The 26,040-nt window shown below is 36.8% G+C and overlaps 1 protein-coding gene across 9 annotated transcripts in view; it reads right to left on the minus strand.

Annotated features, from left to right (window-relative positions):
• The window catches only part of ank1a (ankyrin 1, erythrocytic a), a 137,861-nt gene that overhangs the window by 5,390 nt on the left and 106,431 nt on the right, over nucleotides 1-26,040 (minus strand). For 7 of the 9 annotated variants that reach the window (XM_079815463.1, XM_079815459.1, XM_079815462.1 and 4 more), the window contains 3 exons: nucleotides 20,113-20,196; nucleotides 17,103-17,246; nucleotides 8,016-8,113 (listed from right to left, as the gene is read on the minus strand). In XM_079815463.1, coding sequence (XP_079671589.1) covers nucleotides 8,039-8,113; nucleotides 17,103-17,246; nucleotides 20,113-20,196 — 303 coding nt within the window. In that variant the 3' untranslated portion in view covers nucleotides 8,016-8,038. Of the gene's footprint in view, nucleotides 1-8,015; nucleotides 8,114-11,462; nucleotides 12,400-17,102; nucleotides 17,247-20,112; nucleotides 20,197-26,040 lie in introns of those variants that run through there. The other 2 variants (XM_079815461.1, XM_079815460.1) reach the window with 2 other exon arrangements.

The following is a 26,040-nucleotide window of genomic DNA, read 5'->3' on the forward strand; positions in this document are numbered from 1 at the left end:
TTTTCTTCATTTTTATTTAAATGAAATGCCTTTCCGATATGTGATCCGATATGTGTTTTCTGATATGTGATGGGAAAAGGGCGTAGAACGAGTGTAGAGGTCATTTGTGTCAAAACTTTCTACCTTATTTTGACAATTGAGCGTCTTCCATAATTTTGTCTGACACCAGACGTCAGTGGGCGGAGCTAGTGTCAATAGTCTCTGCCAACAAGGTGGGGTATTTGCACCTAGTGTAAATAGAAACGCCTTTAAAGGCAAATCATGCAAGGTGGTTTACTAAGGTTTGCGCTCATCAATTTACTGGTATTTGCGCCATTATTTACCGCCCAAAAAAGCAGATGCTAATTTCCGCTGTTCTTGGTAGATTGTGTTGGTCATTATAGAAGTTATGTTCTTTCATTTGTTCGCCGTCAGTAGATCACGCATTGAACTTTCCACTCCCATCGTAATTATGGGATATTTTATGGATTTGCCCTGTTTAGTTAATATGGCACTAAGTCTTGTTTGTTGGAAAATTTTGTTTTTAAAATTAGAGTTCAAAATATCTGCCAGTGGGGTCAGAAAAATAAAGTGTTTTTCCTTTTTCTGACTCCATTGACAAATATTTGTTCTTGTTCTAAGCATATATATATATATATATATATATATATATATATATATATATATATATATATATATATATATATACAGTATATACATAAAAATATAAACATTTTATATAAATATATATTTGAAGGGTTAGTTCACCCAAAAATGAAAATTAGCCCATGATTTACTCACCCTCGGTAAAATCGGAGTTATATTAAAAGTTATTTAGCGCACGTCAACATGCATACCGCTGACCGCCGGAAGCTAGTTATTTTAGTCTATAAAGTTTTAAATATGAATATTTTTCTTACACAAACGCACCACTTTACTTCAGAAGGCCTTTATTAACCCCCCCGGAGCCGTATGGAGCAGTTATATGATGGATAGATGCACTTTTATGGATTTCAAAAATGACAACCATTTTTAATATAACTTTGATTGTATTCGTCTGAAAGAAGAAAGTCATACACCTATAGGATGACTTGAGGGTAAATCATGGTCTAATTAAAAAGTAAATCATGTAAAAAAGTAAAAAGTAAAAAAAAAAGTAAATCATGGTCTAATTTTCATTTTTGGGTGAACTATCCATTTTATAAGTATATATTTTTATATATTTTATAATATATATATATATATATATATATATATATATATATATATATATATATATATATATATATATATATATATATATATATATATATATATATACACTTTTTTGTTTTGCAGTGAAGGTGGTCTACTAGCTCTTACCAGCATAATCAACCAGGCCAAAACCAGATCTACACACAGATCTGGTAATTCATCTGTTCAACCGTCTAGACCAGATGACCATAAATGATCTTAAGTTGAATTCAGTTGGGTTTTCCAACTGGATAACTATAAGATTATTCCAACTATATTTAATATAACAAATACACAGCATGCTTTTCTGAGTCAGGTCTGAGTGACACCAATCACCAGTCGTTTACAACACTTAAAGGAATGTGCAGGATCTTTCAGAATCTATAATACTGTCTCAGTAGAGCAATTAAAGGTACACTATGTAACTTTTATGCTCAAAATGAACTAAATTTAAATAATGAGTTGTCACAACGAGCGAGAAAGCTACTTAATCTCCAACCTTTGGGAATCACCCATGTTAAAAATTACACCGAACAGAGGAGAGTCTGCTGGCAAAAAGAGCTCGTAATAAAACAAGAATCAACATTGGCTTGGCTTTTCGGAGATGGCGAGAACTGAGGGATTTGAAATGTCGTAAAAGCGACACAGAGAGGCGTTTTTATTTCTCAACAGGTGAGTACGGTATTTAATTGAACAGATAAACGGCCATATGTATCTCTCTAACAGAGTTCACTGTAAAGCACTGTGATGGAATTTATTCTCAAGCAAGTACCGCATCTATTAGGGGTGTAATGGTACACGTATTCGTACCGAACCGTTTCGGTACAGGGCTTTCGGTTCGGTGCACGCGTGTACCGAACGGTTTCCGAGTGCAATCTTTAACCGTTAACATTAGGCTTGTTTTAAGTGCAGAACACACTTCAATCCGAGTTCCCACACAAATATCTTAAGTATTCTGTCCATTTTATCACAAAATTCAAACGATAAATGCCGTTTTGATGCTCTTTAATGTGGCGTGACTAATCACTGAACGCGATCGATCATCTCTTCCTAAAGAATAAACATTGAAGGTATGTTGAGGATACATTACAACTTATTGTCATATATCATATGTGGTGTAATCGCTCAATCAGTGTTTCAACGGCGGAAAGACCTCAATATAACTGCTTGTAAACAATGTCATGTAGCATCACATTTACCTCAGGAGTCATTCAGTGTCCACAGAATTTTATTCACTAGAGAAGTCAACTCTTTCACTAAATATATGCACTATATTAGCCTATATATTCATTATATTCTACTGAACCTGTTAGGGATGTCTTGATTATTTCATGTATGTTTAATAAATCTGTCATGAAAATGACAGACACTGTGTATAAATGATTATATTTCAACAACGAATTGAAGAAAAAACTATTTTATAATACGATTTAGAAGTTATTGCAAAAACTGCCTTATTTGAAGTTTACATGTTTGCGTACTGTGTGTTATTTGAGTGTTGATTATTTTATCTAAAAATAAATAGCAACTGAATTTAGGCTAATAGTTTGGGCTCTGTTGTTAACCTTTAATATTAATGTGCAACTATTTACTTTAAAGCAATATCTTCAATAAACGTTTAGTTATAATTGAAATTTTTTTCCCCCTTCAGTAAAGCACTGTTTAATAAAAATAAATAAAAAGCAATTTTGCTGTACCGAACCCGTACCGAACCGAGACTTCAAAACCGAGGTACGTACCAAACCGTCAGTTTTGTGTATCGTTACACTCCTAGCGTCTATTAACGGGTAAGGATACGACTTAAGATCCCTTCTATCTAAACTGGTTATATCTCTTAAGCCTATAGTGAATGTTTATGAGCAGTAGAATAATCTCTGCACGGTCACGCAGAGCCAAAGCACAACCAAAACAATGTTCTTCTGCAAAATGCATGCAGAAACCGCTAGAGGGTCAAAAGTTACACAGTGTACCTTTAAGTAGTTTAAGGAGTAACTGAAGCTCTTGCTGTAATGTGCTTTAGGTGTCCAGTAGCAAGACATTATTCCAACACCAATAGAATTTTAATAAACATTCCACAACATACAACAAGCATCAATCATTCTGTCATTTCAACAGGATTCCAAATTATGATATGGTAGGGATAGATAGAATCCGGGAAATAGGATAAAAAAAACAAAACACATAATCACGAGTTATTCTGTAGCTAAAAGGGAGGAAGGGCACACAACTGCTAATTGGAGACTATTAGTTGGAAATGGACAAGATGCCAGAGGAAGTTAATGCAGTGAGGTGAAATGTGTAAAAGTAGAACATCAAATGGCATAACAGAAGGCACACCTTATAATACAGAATTAGTATATGTATTTCTATGCCTAAATAGTAAGTAAAATCCATCTAGTATAATAGACATGCTGAGATTCACTGTCATTGTCCATTGATCTTTTCAAACACACTTACTAGCGTAACTAAGCAGGAATATTTCTGGAACAGGGCTGGATTTCCCGAAACCTTCTTAACGCTACGTCATTCTTAAGTTGTACCTTAACGTTAATACGTGTTTCCTGAAACAATCTTAGTAAAGTATGCCTTATCACTATTGACAGTTCATTCCGATAGTGGCCACCACTGTTTCTTTACATCTCAGTCTATACAAATGTAATTCTGCTAATTGAAGTGTTTTCTTGCAAAGAATACAATTGTCATTACACTGATGGCTGTTAGCTTTTTAATTATATTATCCAAAGGTACATCAGCTGGAAAAACCATTATGGAGTCTATTTAAAGGGAATGATTGTGGAGGGGAGTTTTGGTCAAACTATGGCTGCGAATAGTTGTGCTAAATCAAAGGCCGCTCCGTCCGCAGAGCCATTTCTATGTGCACTATTTCATCCGTTAAAACTTTAGTCCCCTGACTACCATGTCAGAAGCTGCGATTCAAAATGGCAGCAAATTCAGCAGCTTTTAGATCTGGTTGGTCCGACTTTGTCAAGACAAACCCGACGGAGCGCCCCGAAATTCAGCTGCTGACGCTCTTCTCTTTCTTTCTTTTTTCTCCACTATAGTAGCTGTTGATTATGTTTTGCGTGTTGCGCCTTTATTGAGTAGGTCATCCAATAACAGAAATTAGTGATTTACACCAATAATGTGATGCAGGCAATTAACCCTGCTTGTGGAGTAAATGAAGACTATGGCAAAATATTTGATGATAATATAAATGGCATACTGCCAGTGTAGTGGGTTGATACGTTTTGGGCATAAGAGATTGCAGGTTCTCACAATCATTTCAAAATTATATAAAATATCCACGGTTTTGGATTTAGTTTGCAATTTGGATTATATTTATAAGATCTCACGAGTCCTGATATATGCAATTTCTGAAGTGCTTCTATTATAAAGAACACCGCTTTCTCACATAACGCAGTTGAACAGCCCCTGCATAGAGTGAATCATCGATTTCTGAGCCATTGATAAACCAATTCAGCAGCGCCGCCACGGACAGCACCTGCTAATGCTGCGAATAGAGCGTCTGGCGCGAGTGATTTCCATGTTAAGTAAATGGAAAGTGACGCGTGTCTGGAGGTCCTGCGGTGCGATAGACGCGTTTCGTGTGGCGCGATGGACGCGATTCCGCCTCATTCGTGCGTCCAGGTTGGGAAATTAGCGTCTTGCGTGATACGCACGTTATGCGCGAGTGGTGCTTTTTGGTCTGACGCCCAAGTTGAAAAATCTGAACTTTGGTCAACGCAGCGCGAATTGACGCCAATCAGGAGCCTGCTCGCTGCGGTCACGTGATAAAGTGATGTGATGAGAAACCCTGCATAATTAAAAAATACTAATATTGTGTCACAAAATGTAGTTTTAAGACTATTTCAGGTGAGAATGTAGTTGTTTAAAGCTCAAATCTGTGGTTTATTTATAAAGAGAGCGCCTATTTAAAAAAATTATCTTTTGTTTTTGGAGTTGTGAGATCCAGGCGATCACCGGGCGTTCAGTGATCATTAACCCCAGCGAGAGCAGCCTTTCCTCGGCCAGTCCTTCTGGCGTCTGCCGCTGGCTCTGATGTCCTGTAGTGGTGCATCTTGTGTAGATCTAACGGCCGAGCTTTGCTCTCATGAATCTATAATTTGTTGTCTGCCAAATCGTTTTGACTGAGGGCAAAGAGAAGTTTCATAACTTTATTTTTTAAGGATATTTAAATATACATGCAGTGAAGATACTGTAGGAGTTGCCTGGACCACATTTGTGTGACTATTAAAGATTATTTTGAATGAAAATGAAAAGAGGCAGAGTGGTGTTTTATGACATATTTCTCCTGGAGTGCCTTGAACGCGCGTCTATTTAGCTTCAAACGCTCGAATTTATACGCGCGTGCAATTCGCTGTGGACGCCCGAATGGATTCAAAATGTTCAAGCGTCAAACTAGATGCGGTAGACGCGATTTTGACGCTCTATTCGCGTTTGGTGTGAACGCAGCATTAAGAAGATATACCTTAAGCAACATCCTAAGATATTGTTCGGGGAACATGCCAAGAAATGGGTTACCTTTAGTTAAGTTATACCTTCGTAGTGCGCTAAGAGACAACGTTATCGGGAAATGCAGCCCTGAACTCCTATATTTACATTCCTATGGCTTCTGCTCGGTAATTAAACACTACTGTATGCTTAAGTTTTCAATAGTTTGATTTATCTCAATGCATTTAAATTCAGACAACCTAGAACTAGAAGACCTGGATCATTCTCAGGATGTGTTATGTCCTCATGATAGATAAGTGTAGTCTTATTTTTTATATTATTGTTTTATATCAGAATATCAGTCAATTTGTGTCAAATTTATTTCCAAAAACAAAACCCTGCATTCTAACCAAATTCAGATTTTATTGAAATTATAATATCTTGTTTTCACTGCCTAAATTCCCCCGCCCCCATAATTTGAAAAAATGCAATATTTTTCATTGTCCCAGCACTTCTGATCAACCCCATTATGCGGTGACATCTTCCACTCCGCTTAAAAATAATTTTAAATGATAAATGTGTGACTAATTAACAATTAAACTACTTGAGTGATACTATAAGAATTTGTAATAATTAACTAATGTATATTATACTGTTCAAAAGGTCGGTAAGATTTTTTTTTTAAAGTAATACTTTTATTCAGAAAGGATGCTTTAAAAAACAAATGCAGTTCTTTTGAACTTTTTATTAATTAAAGAATCTGAACAAAATATTAATACTGTTTTCAACTGATAATAATCAGAAGCAAATCATCATAGAATGATTTCTGATGGGACACTGAAGATTGTAATTAGTAAGTAAATTCAAGTTGATCACAGGAATAAATAATATTTTACAGTATATTCACATAGAAAACATTTATCTTAAATTGTAATAATACTTCCCAACATTACTGTTTTACTGTACTTTTGATTAAATAAACGGAGCCTTGGTGAGCAGAAGAGATATTAAACATTAAGTGTAGTACTTTTATATTAGGTGTAGAAATGATAAATACACTCTAAAAAAAAAGGTTCTATATGGCACCAAAAATGGTTCTTCGTCGTAATCATAGAGGAACCACTTTTGGTACTATATAGCGCCATATCTTAACATGTTCTGTATATGGTAGCGGTGCTATATAGCACCTTAGTCAAAGAACCGGTAAAGAACCACTGAAGCACCAAAATTGGTGCTATATAGCACTTGAAGGGTTAGTTCACCCAAAAATTAAAATTTTGTCATTACTTACCCTCATGTCGTTCGACACCCGTCAGGCCTCCGTTGATCTTCGGAACACAAATGAAGATATTTTAGTTGAAATCTGATGGCTCTGAAAGGCCTCCATTGGCACAATGCACGGTTCACTCTCAAGACCCTTAAAAGGTACTAAAGACGTTGTTACAAAGTCCATCGTTACAGTGGTTCTACAATAACTTTATAAAGTGACGAGAATAGTTTTTGTGCGCAAAAAAACCCTAAATAACGACTTATATCATGATGACCGATTTCAAAACACGGCCTCAGGAAGCTTCGAAGCGTTATGAATCAGTGAGTCGATTCAGCGGTTTGAATCGCCAAAGTCACGTAATTTCAGCAGTTTGGCGGTTTGACACGCGATCCGAATCGTGATTTCGACTCACTGATTCGAACGCTTTGAAGCTTCATGATGCATTATTTTGAAATCGGTCATCACTATATAAGTCATTACTTATTTATTTCTTTGCGCACAAAAACTATTCTCGTCGCTTTTTAAAGTTATTGTAGAACCACTGTAGAGAGATGGACTTTGTAACGACGTCTTTAGTACCTTTTAAGGGTCTTGAGAGTGTAACGTGCATTGTGCCAATGGAGGCCTTTCAGAGCCATCAGATTTCAACTAAAATATCTTCATTTGTGTTCCGAAGATGAACGGAGGTCTGACGGGTGTCCAACGACATGAGGGGAAGTAATTCATGACAGAATTTTCATTTTTGGGTGAACTAACCCTTTAAAAAGGTTCCCCTATGATTACGAGCCAAGAACCATTTTTGGTGCCATATAGAACCTTTTTTTTTAGAGTGTATACATATAATAAATATAATAACTGTTGGTACTTGGAAAGGCTCTAACTGCATATTTAGGATTAAGAGTAATTGTTTAGGAATCAGCCACCTGAGAAACATTTTTTTTTCTATTCTGAATATTGTTTGGGAACCAATCGTGGTCCCTAGTGGTGTCTATTGGCAGCACAGTCTAACGGCTCAGAATGATGACTGAATCCCGTTGGTTAGCAGGATTACATTAGCACAAAGTGCAGCAATGTCCTGTACCTGCAGGGAGGCGCGAGCCAGACTCACTGCTTTACTCTCCGCAGACTCGCACATTTCACTATCTGAGCACCTCCCCTCTTCACATCCACAACATCCGGCTACGGTGCAGAGCAGGTGGGGCGGGAGAGGAGAGAAGAGGAGCGGCATCCAGGGGAGGACAGAGAAATGAAGGGACGGGAGTGTCAATGAGTAACAGGAAGAGGAACGGGACAGACGGAGAGGGCAAAGTGAAACAATCAGGCCAGGTGTTAATTGAAAAGAGACATAAGCAGAACGTGCAATAGCACAACTCAAAGAGATAGCATGGAGAAGGACAGGGGGAAATAAATGGGACGGGATAAAGAGAGAAAAGCAAACAGCATCAGAACACAGAAGGACGGGCACATTCACAGTCTGGGCAAAGAGAAGTTTAATTAAAGTCGAGCGTATACAGGGAAACTTGACATAAATCATATTTAAACAAAAGATAACGAACATGTTAACTGGGATGCCCATAAAGAGGAATCGCATATGAACCAACCTGGTGATGTCATTTCCTCTACAAGAACAACAAGGCAGAATATGTTCAGAATGACATACTGATGTTTTGCTGACCACAGTATACACTGCATGCCGTTTTAAGCTTAGTATGTGACACTATATGCAGTTTTTAAACGGTAATTTTTCATACAGGGCCTTGTTGGCAGAGGCTATTTACACTGACTCCGCCCACCACTGATAAAATTGCAAAAGAAATCCCGCTGATAACAGGATCAGTGGTGTTGCGAGTACGTAGAAGGCGTTCCCACCCGAGTTTGAATCCGCCTTTTTCCCAACTCATTCTTCTCCCTTTTCAAATCGCATATCAGCTCAGAGACGAGTTTATTTGAAATAGAATCAAATAAAATACTCAAAAAGTGGTATTTAATGGCGGGAATAAAGTGTTTATCAGGTAGAGAGTTATATGTAGGGGAGGGCATTAGAGACAGGGACAAGTATAAGGCGCAATTTATGATTTTAATAAATATAATCATATACACTGAATGTGTTGTCATTATTGCATATTGTTTTTTAATGTACAACAATACACTGAGGTGCAAATAATATCCGTCACTATTTACACTAAGAATAGCATCAATAACTAAGAAAGTACGGTTGCACTTTATTTTACAGTATGTGCACTTTCCTGTATTTACAAGATACTTACCTAGAAAAGTATTGGGTAATATAAGGTACAAGTGGTAAAGTTAGGTTTAGGGGTAGGTTCAGGGTTAGTACCTCACTGTAAAAAAAAATATTTAAAAAGTGAGTTGCCATTGAAATAAAAAATTTGAGTTAATACAATGAACATTTTTGAGAATCGACATCAACCTTTATTCAAATATCATTAAAAGATTTTGTGAGCATATTGCGTAATTGTGTGTTTTATTTGTAATAATGCAGTGAAACATGCCAAATTGTGCTATTTTCATGATTTATCACATCAACATTTTTATTTATTATGTGGTTCAGATACAGTAAAATTTTGAGTTTCTATTTATTACACCAATTTCCTTCATTGTATCAAATGTTTAATTTCAATGAACTCAAAATTTTAAGGCAACCAGATTACTAACTTTTTTAAGTTAAACCAACAACATTTTTTTACAGTGTAGTTATTACTATAATAAGTAGATGGTATGTATATGCGAAACAGGACTGTAAAATAAAGTGCTACCGAAATTCACTTCTGCCTTATAGTGAGTGATATCCAGTTATGTTCTTGGAAATAAATTCAAATTAAATAAAAATATGAATGAATATAATGCCTTAAACAGAGTGTCTATTTACACTAAGTGCAAATATGTTGGCAGAGGCTATTTACACTAACTCCGCCCACTGACGTCTGGATGAAATTATGGATGCACAGTAGCAATAGTGGTAAGACGCGTGGCAGAGTCCCGCCTTTTGCCCAACTCGCTCTACTCTCTTATCCCCATCACATATCGGATCGGAAAGGGATTTATTTTCAATAAAAATGAAGAAAATAATCGAAAAGTGGAAATAAAGTGTTTATCGTTAGGGTTAGGTGTAGGGAGGGCTTTATTTTCTCAATTACGCGGCATCCATCTAATAATTTTAATAAATATATTAATCTTTGTTATTATTGTATATCATTTAATGTACAACAACACTGAGGTGCAAATAGTATCTGCCACTATTTATGAGTATTAACAGCATATAACTACTATTTAGACTTATTGCAAATTTATTTACATAAATTAAATGTAAATAAAAATAATCTTACTTTTGTGTAAAACGTAGCACTTTATTTTACAGTCCTTTTTCGCATGAACATACTATGTACTTATTGGAGTAATGACGCTAACTAGTTACTAACCCTGAACCTTCCGCTAAACCTTAACTTAACCCATGTACACTATCGCAAAAAAATGCTGGGTTAAAAACAACACAAGTTGGATTGAAAATGGACAAACACAGCAATTGGGTTGTTTTAACCCAGTGAATGGGCTGTTTTAACCCAGTGATTGGGTTGTTCTAACCCCCAGAGAATGGAGTGTTTTAACCCAGCGATTCGGTTGTTTTAACCCAGTGAATGGGTTGTTTTAACCCAGCGATTGGGTTGTTCTAACCCAGTGAATGGGTTGTTTTAACCCAGTGAATGGGTTCTTTTAACCCATCGATTGGGTTGTTCTAACCCAGTGAATGGATTGTTTTAACCCAGCAATTGGATTGTTTTAACGCTGCGATTTGGTTGTTTTAACCCAGCAATTGGGTTGTTTTATCCCAGTGAATCGGTTGTTTTAACCCAGTGACTGGGTTGTTTTAACCCAGCAATTGGGTTGTTTTAACCCAGTGAATGGGTTGTTTTAACCCAGTGATTGGGTTGTTTTAAGCAAACATTTAACGCAACCGCTGGGTTAAAACAACCCATTTGCTGGGATAAAACAACCCAATCGCTGGGTTAAAACAGCCCAATCGCTGGGATAAAACAACTCAATCACTGGAATAAAACATCCCAATCACTGGGTTAAAACAGCCCAATCGCTGCACTCTAAAAAAAACGCTGGGTTAAGAATAACCCAAGTTGGGTTGAAAATGGACTAACCCAGCAATTGGGTTGTTTTAACCCAGCGGTTGGGTTAAATGTTTGCTTAAAACAACCCAATTGCTGGGTTAAAACAGCCCAATCGCTGGGTTAAAACAGCCCAGTCACTGGGATAAAACAACCCAATCGCTGGGTTAAATCAACCCTTTCACCGGGTTAAAACAACCAAATCGCTGGGTTAAAACAACCCTTTCACCGGGTTAAAACAACCAAATCGCTGGGTTTTGTCCATTTTCAACCCAACTTGGGTTGCTTTTAACCCAGCATTTTTTAGAGTGTAGTTACACCACTCAATACTTGTGTACTCAGTACATGGAAAGTGCACGTACTGTAAAATAATGTGCAACCAAAACGATTACATAACGAGTCAAGAAAAAGATGTAGCTCCTAATTAATTTATAACACTGGCAATGGAAGCTCATTTTGCCCAGTGTGCTCTTCTGCATATTTTGGCAGATGTAATAGTTGTGTATTCCATGCATACAGATAGTTTGCATTATGTGCACAGTACATACTGAAGAAATAGTAGGCTGAGTAGAGTCGAATGGCTGAATATAATTATATTCAGTCTTGTAAATGAGACTAATAACACTTTAGTTTAGGGAGCAATTCTCGCTAATAACTAGCTGCTTATTATCATGCATATTACTAGGATATTGGCTGTTTATTAGCACTTATAAAGCACACATTAATGCCTTATTCTGCATGACCATATTCTACACCCCTTAATAACCCAATACCTAAACTTAACTACTACTTCAAATGTAGTTAATAGTAAATATTAGCTAATGTGACCATGACACCACATTAGCCCTCCAAAATCACCACCACATTCTGGTTCTTACTGATTCCTCTTTTTGAACGCAAAGAAAATCAGGAAATGACAAAAGTGCCCAAGAGAAAGTACAATGAAACAATGGGGAGACATTAAACATTAAACTCCAATGATATGATTACCAGTTTAATTCTGACCAGTGTTACCTAAAGCCATCAATAATATGAAGGACAGTTGTTATGAAGTCGAACACGTCTAATATTGAGGACCATTTTAATAAAGTTTCAAAAGTGTATCTACAGGCTTACAAGTTTCTCACATTATCCAGAGCATATATTGTCCTCTGACACTTTCCACAACATGTTCACTCTCAATTTCTTCCACACAAAAGCCCTTTTCCTCAACGACCTGGTGAATTCTTGAGATGCGTTTAATTTCTGCACCTTTAAATGATTTATGGCGCTCATTATAATCTTCAGGCTTATGTGGATCACATGTATAGGCTGCATCTTCTATAAGATCTATAATGCAAGAAAAAAGTATGTATTTATGTATTATTTCCTGGTCTACTGAGCCTTCGCTGTATTCGAGCATCTAGCACTTTGCATATTCCTCTTCAAACCACATCCCGTCAGTCCTGGTGCAACAAGCCCAGCGGTCACACTTTATATTAATTGTCTTTAACTACTATGTTCTTACATGAAACAATTCATTGTTAGGTGAAATGCACTTATTGTGTTGATGATGTATTGCAAAACACTTGTGCTGCTTTTGAGGTGGGATACGGGTAAGGTTGTTCTAACACACTGTTAACATTAATTAGCATGTTGCTCACATGAATTAGGACTCTGCTAGCATGAATTAGCATGTTGTTGGCATAAATTAACATGTTGCTTGCATGATTTAACATGTCAATAGCATGTTTTATCATTATTTAACATTTTGCTAGCATGTTTTAGCATTTTAGCATACAATTTTAATTTTCTAGCATGTTTTAGCATTTTTTTGCTAGCAAGAATTAACACATTACTAGCCTGTTTCTAGCATGATCTAGCATTGCTAGCATACTGTTAGCTTTATTAGCATTTTGCTAACATGATTTAACATATTGCTCGCATGTTTTAACCCATTGCTTGCATTTTGCTAGCATGAATTAGCACACTGCTAGAATTAATTAGCATGTTGTTACCATGTTTTAACACAATGCTAGAATTAATTAACATTAGTAGCATGATTTAGCATTTTGTTAGCATTAATTAACATGTTGCTTGCATGATTTAGCATTTCACTAGCATGTTTTAACATTATTTATCATGTTTCTAACATGCTTTACCATGTTAACATATATTTGCACATTTCTAGCATGTATTAGCATTTTGCTAGCATGAATTAACACATTACTAGCCAGTTTCTAGCATGATGTATTAAGCACATTGCTAGCATACTGTTAGCTTGATTAGCATTTTGCTAACATGATTTAACGTGTTGCTAAGATGATAAACATGTTTCAAACATGATTTAAAATTTTTCTTGCATGTTTTAAAATTTTTCTTGCATGTTTTAACACATTGCTAACATGTTGCTAGCATGAATTAGCACACTGCTAGCATATGTTGTTACTATGTTTTAACACATTGCTAGAATGAATTAATGTTATTAGCATTATTTAGCACACTGTTGTTAGCATAAATTAACATGTTGCTTGCATGATTTAGCATGTCACTAGCATTTTTTACATTATTTAGCATTTTGCTAGCATGTTTTAGCATTTTAACATTAATTAGCAAATTTCTAACATGTTTTAACGTTTTGCTAGCATGAATTAACACATTACTAGCCTGTTTCTAGCATGATGTATTTAGCACATTGCTAGCATTATTTAGCACATTGCTAGCATACTGTTAGCTTGATTAGCATTTTTTGTTAACATGATTTAACATGTTGCTAGCATTTGTTGTTAAGATGATAAACATGTTTCTAACATGATTTAACATTTTGCTCGCATGTTTTAACACTGAATTATGAATTAGCACACTGCCAGCATGAATTAGCATTTGTTACCATGTTTTAACACAATGCTAGAATGAATTAACATTGCTAGCATGATTTAGCATGTCACTAGCATGTTTTAGCATGATTTAGCATGTCGCTAGCATGATTTAGCATGTCACCATTATTTTGCAAATTTCTAGCATGTTTTAGCATTTTGCTAGCATGAATTAACACATTACTAGCCTGTTTCTAGCAAGATGTATTTGACAGATTGCTAGCATACTTCTAGCCTGATTCGCATTCTGCTAACATGATTTAGCACATAGTTAGCATTCTGTTAACTTGATTAACGTGTTTCTAACATGATTTAGCATGTTGCTTGCATGTTTTAAAACATTGATAGCATGTTGCTAGCATGAATTAGCATGTTGTTAGCATGATTAGCATTTCCTAGGATAGTCATTAAGCTTTGCTAGTGATAGACATAGTTTTATTGTACAAAAGAAAAGTAGAGATCTCTATCACGCTCTCGCGACCTTGCCGTTCTGGGCCGTTTTTAAAGCTTATTGTTGGAATGCGTTTTTAAGCCTTGCGGTTTAAAAACAAGTTATTTCAAACTACGTTTCACAACCAAACACACGCAAGAAGTGACAAGAAGACCGGAGTTCTCGCGCGAGACTGGAATTGGTATTAAAAATTATAGACTGCAGAAAGCTTGTGATCAAAATTGTCTGTGCGTTGATTTGCAGCGAAAAGGAGAAAAAGACAAAAAGATTATGGAGGAGGAAATGGTTTGGGAGACACAGGGGATTGTGTTCTGGAAAGAGAGTTTGAGGTAAATAAATCATTTTGCACCTGTGCTGCTGTTGCGGCTGGTCAAGAAAATGTTTGTGCTTTGTTTCTGTTTGATAGAATTGTAAATATATCTATTAAAATACTGATTTTCTAGTCTATAACTCCTCCCTGAACCTCTCGCTGCCCTGTATCTTGCGCTCTCATTGGCTGTCGGTCATCACCGATGTCATTTTCAGTCAGAACACATTTCACACAACAGGATTTTTGCCTATATGATTTTGGGCATTTGTCTGTGATTTCGCAAAACCTCGAGTCAAAATCAGGCAGTGTGAACTCGGCATTATATGCCAAAATGCCCGTCTTTGTGAGTTTCCTCATAAACACAGTAATTTGTGTCAAAAGTGAACATAAACGGTTGAGAAAGAAAACGCATGTGTATCAGTATATCAGATCAGTGCATTCGCTCTTAAAGTGACAGCAGCCTAACAAACCTGTTTTCTTCTATTGTAGTTTTGCTTTCTAGTGCTTGCAATTATTTTCTCTGTTCCCATTTTATCACTGACTATTTACTTCTTCAGTGAGCTTGAGTTATTAATTTATTTTTATTTTTTGTGATTTTGAAATTGGTGATTAGATTTAGGGAATTTCAATTAAATTTTTATATCATAAAAACGTTATTGTGATATATATCGTTATCGTGAAATACAATTATTCTGTAACACTTTATTTTAAGGTGACATACTTACACGTTACTACATGCACTTACTATAGCAATAACAGTAAAGTATGCATGATTACATGTAACCCTAACTCTATAGTAAGTACATACTTTATATTACTCAGTACTTACTTGCGTAAGTGCAATGTAGCTACTAAAATATGTTGTCTATGTTACGGTGTAATATACATTTAAGTACCAAGTAATAATGAACTACATGTACTTACTATAGGGTTATGGTTAAGGTTAGCCTATAAGCAAGCTTCATTGTTATATACTAGTATGACATACACTAACCTAAAGGATTATTAGGAACACCATACTAATACTGTGTTTGACCCCCTTTCGCCTTCAGAACTGCCTTAATTCTACGTGGCATTGATTCAACAAGGTGCTGAAAGCATTCTTTAGAAATGTTGGCCCATATTGATAGGATAGCATCTTGCAGTTGATGGAGATTTGTGGGATGCACATCCAGGGCACGAAGCTCCTGTTCCACCACATCCCAAAGATGCTCTATTGGGTTGAGATCTGGTGACTGTGGGGGCCATTTTAGTACAGTGAACTCATTGTCATGTTCAAGAAACCAATTTGAAATGATTAGAGCTTTGTGACATGGTGCATTATCCTGCTGGAAGTAGCCATCAGAGGATGGGTACATGGTGGTCATAAAGGGATGGACATGGTCAGAAACAATGCTCAGGTAGGCCGTGGCATTTAAACGATGCCCAATTGGCACTAAGGGGCCTAAAGTGTGCCAAGAAAACATCCCCCACACCATTACACCACCACCACCAGCCTGCACAGTGGTAACAAGGCATGATGGATCCATGTTCTCATTCTGTTTACGCCAAATTCTGACTCTACCATCTGAACGTCTCAACAGAAATCGAGACTCATCAGACCAGGCAACATTTTTCCAGTCTTCAACTGTCCAATTTTGGTGAGCTTGTGCAAATTGTAGCCTCTTTTTCCTATTTGTAGTGGAGATGAGTGGTGGGGTCTTCTGCTGTTGTAGCCCATCCGCCTCAAGGTTGTGCGTGTTGTGGCTTCACAAATGCTTTGCTGCATACCTCGGTTGTAACGATTGGTTATTTCAGTCAAAGTTGCTCTTCTATCATCTTGAATCAGTCGGCCCATTCTCCTCTGACCTCTAGCATCAACAAGGCATTTTCGCCCACAGGACTGCCGCATACTGGATGTTTTTCCCTTTTCACACCATTCTTTGTAAACCCTAGAAATGGTTGTGTGTGAAAATCCCAGTAACTGAGCAGATTGTGAAATACTCAGACCGGCCCGTCTGGCACCAACAACCATGCCACGCTCAAAATTGCTTAAATCACCTTTCTTTCCCATTCTGACATTCAGTTTGGAGTTCAGGAGATTGTCTTGACCAGGACCACACCCCTAAATGCATTGAAGCAACTGCCATGTGATTGTTTGATTAGATAATTGCATTAATGAGAAATTGAACAGGTGTTCCTAATAATCCTTTAGGTGAGTGTAGAAGAAAACGGAAAATGTAAATGACTATTATAACGATTTCCAAGTCAATTAGCAGCAGCAGTATTGCATTTTCGACTAGTCTCACACATCCCTATAAGACATATATGTACACAATAAGTGCATAGTTTCAAATGCTTTATTTAAATATTAGTACCTAGTAGTTAAAGACACTTAATATAAAGTGTAACCAGCCCTGCTAACTCAAAAGCCCACCTTGCTGTCCCGGCCCAGGACGGCATAGCTCATGTACTGTTCTCCATCAACGTCTGGCTCATTGATATCCTGCGGCAGCCCTTCTATGATGAGCTCCTGAACCCCTTCCTCCCCTTTTCCTCTCCGGACCACCTTCCTCACAATCTACGCCAGCCACGTGCACGGATGGATGAGATCAGTGAGAGTCGGTGGATAAGAAGAAGAAATGAAAACAGATAGTCAGGGTGAGAGATGAGAAACAATGTAAGAAACGTGCAAAAGTAATGACTTTTAAAGGAAAAGTATACTTTAAAGTTGCACTTAAAGTCAGCGTTAAATATTGCAAACCATTTAGAGTGGATGGTCGACATCTCGGCATGATGGTACGTTTCTTTGTTTGCCGCCAATTACATTTTTACTTCATGCTGACTTTAAGAACTGTTCCAAAATGTAGTGAACCGCCTACACAGACGGCATCCTTCCTGAACTGAAGACTCACATGTGGCAGATTTGAAACACTTTACCTAGACAGTGCATAACTGGTACAAAAGAGTCAAATAACCTTACAATTAAGGTAAACTCCAAAGAATTTGAGGTGCATGTTGCTAAGCTAACAACACAATACATTTAAAAAAATATTTAGGCCTAGATTTAAGATTTATACATTTGAATTGCAAATAAAATTGCCATTCATTTGGATGACATGGTTTACATAAACTAATAAAGTTAACGTGATGCATATCCGTCAGTCATACATGAATGAAACATGGTAACACTTTATTTCACGTTACATGTACTTATCATAGTAATAACGGTAAATTATGCATAATTACACGCAACTATACCTCAACCAAACCCCTTATCATTCTATAGTATCTAACCCTATAGTAAGTACATGTTGTTAATTAATATTACGCAGTACTTAAATATATAATTACATTGTAATAACGACACCTTAAAATAAAGTACAATCAGAAATATTACTAATAAACTGAATGTGTTTTAAATACACAATCACCAGATTTATATATTTTTATATAAACCCAATTTGTTTCAATCTCAATGAATGGAATATTTTTTGTTATAAAGCTAGCCGTATTTTAACCTTGTTCATAGTTTGTAACAGAATAAATGTAACTAAATGTAAATAAATGTTTATACAGGATTTAAGCAATTTGAATAAATGCATTTAGAAAATATTATTATACAAATAAAATCAAATAGATGCAAATATTCATATTAAACGCTGCCGTTCTATTTTTGAGCCTCGAAATTTGACCTGTTTCTTGTTTCATTTATGTATGACTATGAATTTATGAATTTAATATTTTTTTATTTAAAACTGTCATTTAAATGCATAAATCTTAAATTTAAACCTACATATTTTTTTGAGTGTAGACTAATAAGCATAACAAATACATAGTACACACAATCATTAGGTAAATGAATCAATTTAACATTTATTTATTTATTTATAAAGTTTAATATTTAATTAAATATAAGCATATGAACCCTTTTCACTTTTCCGGGGTTCTCAGAAGTGGAAGTCTACATAGTATGTCTATTTTGTTACAATAATTCACATACGGTTCCAAGGATGCGTTTTATTTATTTATTTAGAAAGACTTCAGATAATATGTGGATTACTGTAACGTGCTGTTAAATGGACGATTCTTGCTAGTATAAAGGATATAATGGCTTTTAATGAGGCTATAATAAAACATATAGTATAATGAGGATTAAGTCTCATACACTCAAAGGTGTAAATGATCGTCGATTGAGGTCATTGTAGCATTAATTGAGCTGTTCTCCTCGCCAGACATTAGACAAAAGACTGCAAATGGGTGTTTGGCCAACAACATATTTTGATAGCATTTTCTCTCTAAAAAAAAAAAAAACCTGACATGGTGTTAGAAAATGTTTCATAAAATTCATAGTTTTGGACTTATGACATATCACACATAACAGTCTCAGATTTTAAATAAAGCATTACCACACTTGTGGCTTCAGTTTAGTTGTGGTTATAAGTTTTTATACTACATTCACATAATATTTTTATACATAAAAAAATATTCTTAATATTTTTATTTTTTGTTTTTAAGTTTGAGCCTATATATATCCATATTAAAAACTGCCTGAGTAATTTGGAGTATTCAGCTGTAAACTCTCAAGTGTTGACTTTATAGAAATATATTGGTCATGTGTCTATTCAGAATAACTTGTGAGCAGCAGCCTTTTTATTATGGGTATGTCAAAATGCCCCACTTGACAAAATGGGGGGTGAAAGGCAAGGGGTTAAGGTGTCTTTGTTACACTGTAATTATACATTTATATGAAGTAATATTAAGTAACTACATGTACTTACTATAGGGTTAGTTGCATGTAATTATGCATAATTTACTGTTATTACTATAGTAACTGCATGTAACATATGTAACAATGACACTGTAAAATAAAGTGTTACTAATTTTTGCACTATTTTTTTTGTGTGCAAAAAAATAAGTCAACAATAGAATTTCTATGACGTTCCCAAAGAGAAAAAACAAATAGAGAGATTGACTGATCAGAAGAGAAAAAGATGTCAAATTTATAAAAATGTAATTGTATTAGAAACACTAGTTTAACAATCTAGTTTTCTGAAATGTGATGCCAAACATAAAGTAGTTATAAATGCATATTAATTTTTGTTTCCATTCTAGGTAACTTTTCACTCTACACCATTTTGGATGGAGCTCTTTCATTTTTACATTTGTCAGAATGTATTCTGGGATTGTCTACTCCGAGAAGAATACGCGAGAATTTGGTCTAAATGAGGTCGGCAACATTTTGACACAACAGCCACATGGTTGCATTGAAATGCTGTCTACGTGGACAGCTCATTGGGTTTTGGAACAGAGCAACAAACCCAACCTTGAACACTGAATCATTTCAATTTGCAAAGATAATCAAAATGATTACTGAGATGGATTTGACATGCCAATGAGAGGTGAATGAATGTGCTGCAGGAATAAAGCAGGATGAGACTGCTGACCTTTTTGGTGACGATGTTGCCATGCTCATCTGTAAATTGCTCCTCGCTCACTTGCTCTCCTGGAAGATCCTCTGCCTCATCACCCTGGGTGAGATATGACAAAAGCAACTTAAAATGGGGCCATGCTCCATTGGACGCTTCACTCGCTCTTTGAAATGAGTTGCTTGAAATTGTCCTGTGTATAGTTTTTCACAACAAAAAAAAAAATACGGTCAAAATGATTTATAGCACTGGCCATCCCAATTAGCAGTGCATCACTTTTCTATTTCAATATTCCTGTGCAGAGAGGCACTGAAGAGAGTCACACTCTGCCTCTCTCTGATTGGAGGATGATCTTCACCACTTAAAAGGGTGATGAATTGAGATATCAACTTTCCTTTGAGCCTTTCCTGTACGTTTCGGAGCTGAAAACTTCCTTGTTAGTCAACGAAAAGCTTATATTGAGGCCCAGAAAATGCTCAATCTCAGAAAATGTCGACCCTTGATGTCATCGTATGCTGATATCCCGCCTCAAGCCCACCAAATCGTGGAGCTAAACGGGTCGCACTACCAAGCAATAAACATGCCGGTTCCAGCTCAAGTGTGTAAGACATTGCGCGTTTGTTCGCTTCATTTCACAGCGGAATCGATTGTAAACAAGACACAGGTTGAGACTGGTTGTGCAGACATATTGAGATTAAAACAATGCTGTGCCTTCTATATTGGATCCGTCAGGAACGGCGCAACACACTTATGTGAGTAAAACATGTTTTTATAGGTGATAGTATTGCATTGTTTCAGATCGTATTGATTATGTGTCTAATGAACATACCTTAGCACACAGTCAAAGGCTGAAGAATCCTTTATTTGAGGTGTTATTGGTTCATTCGTGATCAGACTCGGACTTGTAACGTTATGGGCCAGGGCTCGCAAAGCCCAACGTTCCAGGACTATGTGTTTTTCAGATGGGCTACCAAAACGTAAGCCCGGCCTGCCAACGGGCTATCTTAAATAGTGAAATAACATTCCGTTCTTTTGCGTGTGCGTATGTGTGTACGGTTCGCGGATCTATTCACCGATCGGGTTGGCCAAGTAATAAAAAAAATAACATTCCAATCAATCGCGGGTGGATGAGAGATGAATCATTGTGTTTGTTTGATAAAGACATTTTGCGAGCCCTGTGAGAGTTTCTCCAGACGCTTTCAAAACAATTCCCACATGTACACTCTAAAAAAAAAAAGGTTCTATATTGCACCAAAATTGGTTCTTGGCTCGTAATCATAGGGGAACCTTTTTTAGTGCTATATAGCACCAATTTTGGTGCTTCAGTGGTTCTTCAGCGGTTCTTCAGAGGTTCTTCAGCGGTTCTTCAGAGGTTCTTCACCGGTTCTTTGACTAAGGTGCTATATAGCACCTCTGAAGAACCGCTGAAGAACCACTGAAGCACCAAAATTGGTGCTATATAGCACTAAAAAAGGTTCCCCTATGATTACGAGCCTTTTTTTTTAGAGTGTACTGAGGGGAGCTGAAGCTCATTAAATATGCAAATCTTATCCAATCCTAGCCGTTGGCGTTTATTTCCAAGTCTTTAGTGCGGCAAGCCCATCAAAACTGAGCGTTTCTTCAGAGAGCCTCAAAACTAGGTCAGAAAATAGCCTATGACTTATTCATTATGATGTTTTTGAATGTAAAAACCACACAAACGTCATAAGTTGACCTCAGACAACAGTACATTTAAAAAAAAAAGCCAGTTCATGACCCCTTTAAGGTTAAAGGTGCTGCTATAATTCTACTCTGTAATAAACATATTCAACATATTCGACTGCAATCCGGGAGATCTTGAGCTCCTCTCGAAGCACACATTAATAGGATATAGAGGCTCAGGAACCATAACCATTTGAGTAGAAAGTACAAATACTTCTGCAACTCGCCCTACGTGAACCTCGAAAAAAAGCCTGCCATGACCCCTTAAAACTCCCAGAGTCTCATTCAGGAGTTCAGCAGAAAGGAAAAGTTGGCTATATACCGCATAAAACCAACCCACACCAATATGACAAGAGGCAAGATGTCTGAAAAATGTAGGAATTCAACACGTGTCAATGACTAGACTACAGAGCTCTTTTAGTCTTCTAAAGTATCTCATACTTGTAACTACACTGGATCAGTTCTTTGTGCACTGCACTAGTTCCCACTGGCATTTCATGCTTGTTTGCAGGAGTATACTCAAACGAGGTCAAAGGAACCTGAAACCAAGCACCCGAGTATCATTGTAATCCCTTAGATTTGCAAGCTTGCACATTGCTGAAGCCTCTTTTTTTAGGGTAGCGTCTTTAAAGGATTAGTTCATTTTAAAATGAAAATGTCCTGATAATTTACTCACCCCCGTCTCATCCAAGATGTTCGTGTCTTTCTTTCTTCAGTCAAAAAGAAATTACGTTTTTGAGGAAAAGATTCCAGGATTTTTCTTCACACAATGGACTTCAATGGTAAACAACGGGTCGAAGGTCCATATCAAGGCAGTTTCAAAGGAAGGGCTTCAGAGGCTCTGCACGATCGCAGACGAGGAATAGGGTCTTATCTAGCCAAACCATCAGCCATTTTCCAGAAAAAATTAACATTTATATACTTTAAAACCTAAATTGCTTATCTTGCGCTGCTCTGCGACACACCACGGGTTGCGTAATCGCGTCGGAAAGGTCACGCTAGACGTAGGCGGAAGTACCGCCCCAAGAGAACGAGCGAAGACTAATACAACCACCCTTTACCAAAACACATTCCATCTCCAACTTCAAAATCGTCCGACATCGTTGTTTAATCTTTTTTTTGCTAAAGGACGTTTGTATTAGTCTTTGTACAAGCGCTTTGAAAACACGGGGGCGGTTCTTCGGACGTGATTGCGCAATCCATGGCGCGTCGCAGAGCAGCGCAAGATGAGCAATTTAGGTTAAAAAGTATATAAATGGATTGCGTAATCGGTCGGAAACGTTATGCTAGATGTAGGTGGAAGTAATGCCCCAAGAGAACGGCCTTTACCAAAAATGTGTTTGTATTAGTTTTTGCACAAGCGCTTTGTAAACACTGGAACGGTACTTCCGCCTACCTATAGTGTGACCTTTCCGACGTGATTACGCAATCCGTGGCGCGTTGCAGAGCAGCGCAAGATGAACAAATTAGGTTAAAAAGTATATACATTTTCTTTAATTTTTAGAAAATGACCAATGGTTTGACCCTGTTCCTCGTCTGGGATCGGGCAGACCCTCTGAAGCCCTTCGAAACTGATTTGGATCTTCAACATTGAAGTCCGTTATATGAAGAATGTTTTCCCCAAAAACCTAATTTCTTTTCCACTGAAGAAAGAAAGACACGGACATCTTGGATGGCATGGGGGTGAGTAAATTATCAGGACATTTTCCTTTTGAAGTGAACTAATCCTTTAAGGAATATTCCAGAGTAAATATCCACAACAATCGTCAGTACCTTCAGTATAACTCTGCGGCGCACGACGCGAGTGGTGACGTTTTCCTCCTCATCAGACACACCTTCATTCTCACCCAGCTCACGGTCCAGCTGAGTGTGAATGTAGGCCAGCACCGATCGGACAGAGCTGCTGGCGATATTCAAGACGTTCTGGCAGCTGATGACCATGAAGGCCAACAGCACGAAGCTGAAAAGCAGCTCAGTCACCAGTGCCCACATGGTGTGGCGGTCGCTCTCTCACAGGGTCACAGAAACACGCTCCAACAGCGAGGTGAGCTTCAGAGACACGGGGAAGGATGTTATATTCCCCTAGTTTCGGTCTTCCACTCTTTCCACGGCTTTCATTTGAAGAAAGCAGGCAGTTCTTAATCCAAGACCATACCTTCCCCGGTCATTTCCTCATTCAGTCAGCTGTGTTGGGAATGTGCTTGGCTTTAGCTTCCTTTTTTGACTACAGTCTCTCTCTCTCTTTCTCTCAACCTCCCAAAAGCATGTCCAGTGTCCGATTGCACATGTGATCTGTATGCTTTAAATACCCACAATGTGAGGACAACTTTCTTGTTGCGGCTCTTAGTTTGAGAGCAAACGAACAGCTGCAAACATTTTAACAACAGCATTTTCACACCAGATGCCTCCTTTGGTTTACATGCAGTATTAAACTAAGCAACAAATAGAAAAAAAAAAATAGACACAATACAAACTTTTGTCAGATTTTTTTCCAAATTGAATTTAAATTATTAAAATAAAAACGGCTGTCACTCAGATTTACTGTTCAAGAGTTTGGGATCTGTAAGATTTTTTAATTCTGCTCACCAAGGCTGTGTTTATTTGATCAAAAACACAATAAAAACAGTAATATTGTGAAATATTATTACACTTCAAAATAACTGTTATGTATTGTACATTTTGTATTTATTTCTGTGATGCAAAGCTGAATTTTTCAGCATCATTACTCCAGTCTTCAGTGTCACATGATCCTTCAGAAATCATTCTAATATGATGATTTGATGCTCAGAAAATATTTCTGATTATTATCAATGTTGAAAACTTTGAAATAGAAATCTTTTGTAACATTATAAATGTCTTAGCTGGCACTTTTGATTGCCCTTGCAGAATATGAATTTCTTTCAAAACCAAACCTTTAAGGCTTTATTTCGGTAGTCCACTTTAAACATTTTACTTACTATAACTTTGCAACTACATGTCAACGAACGTCATAAGAGTGAGAGTTGTTGACTAATTATAAGTAACTTTGCAACTACATGCCAACTAACTCTTACTAAAGTTACTTATAATTAGTAGTATGTCTAAAAGCTTACTGACTCCAAACTTTTGAACAGTAGTGTAACATTGTACATCTTTTTTCTTGCAAATGATACAAAGTCCTGTTAAACTTTCTTAAACACCATTTTCCGAGCTGTCTTTGAGAGACCATTGACCTTATTGTCCATGCCTTCCATATATAATATTCCTCCCCCTACTCACCACTGCAGCAGGATTGGCTCTTTAGATGACAGAAGCAGACAAGATCTATATTTAGAAACCAATGGGTTGTGTGTCCATCTACGGGCTGGCTGTATGTACAGTGTGTGTGTGTGTGTCTGTGCCACCACAAGCAAACAAGTGCAAACAATTGTGAATACTTGAGATTCCATCAGCCTTAGGGAAATAAATGCTTTTGTAAGCAAAAAACTTTACTGATATAACTGTTAAAACTAAGTATCCACGAATGCTTACTATAAGCGACTTTGAGCTTTTAATAGAGTCACTAATATGGTCGGTCAGAGAGCGCATTTTGGCCGCCATAGCACAATACAGTCAGACTGACACTAATCACAGCTGTCCATATCAAATCAACCACATTTTGGAAACTTCCCCGGCTCAAATTTGTGATTTTGTTCATAAAATTTCTGAAGAAAGACAAACATAAATAGTGATGAGAGCCAAAATATTAAATATCATGGATGTATATTTACTGATTAATCATCTATTTTGTAGAGGCGGGTCGAAATGACTACTAGATATATTTCTAGCTTCAATATTATTTGTTGTTCAGATATTCCTTTTTAAAAGAAAAAAATGCATGTAAAGAGACCCACACTTGGTTTTTGGCCAGTGAAAGTGTGCACACTTGACCAATTTACTCATGCAGCCACATTAAGATCTCCATATCTCTGGAATTGAACCATCGAGGGCATTTAAAATGAAGATACCAAAAGAAAAGTTTGTTAAAAATCAGAATATAAAAAGGATATTAAGATATCTTTAATACTTACTGAGTTACAGGCATGCAAACTTGGGGCAAAAAACAAGAAGTGTTTTTTTCCAACATTTGAACTGTCCCTGTTGGCATATAATGCAACAAAGATAGATAAAGTCAACAGATTTGACAAATAGACCTACCGATCTCTGTGTAAAAATAAAATAAAGATGCAGCCATCTTTTTAAAGTCATTTTTACCCCCCTGTAATT

The sequence above is a fragment of the Gobio gobio genome (assembly GCF_949357685.1).
Source record: "Gobio gobio genome assembly, chromosome: 4".
Taxonomy (NCBI): Eukaryota; Metazoa; Chordata; class Actinopteri; order Cypriniformes; family Gobionidae; genus Gobio; species Gobio gobio.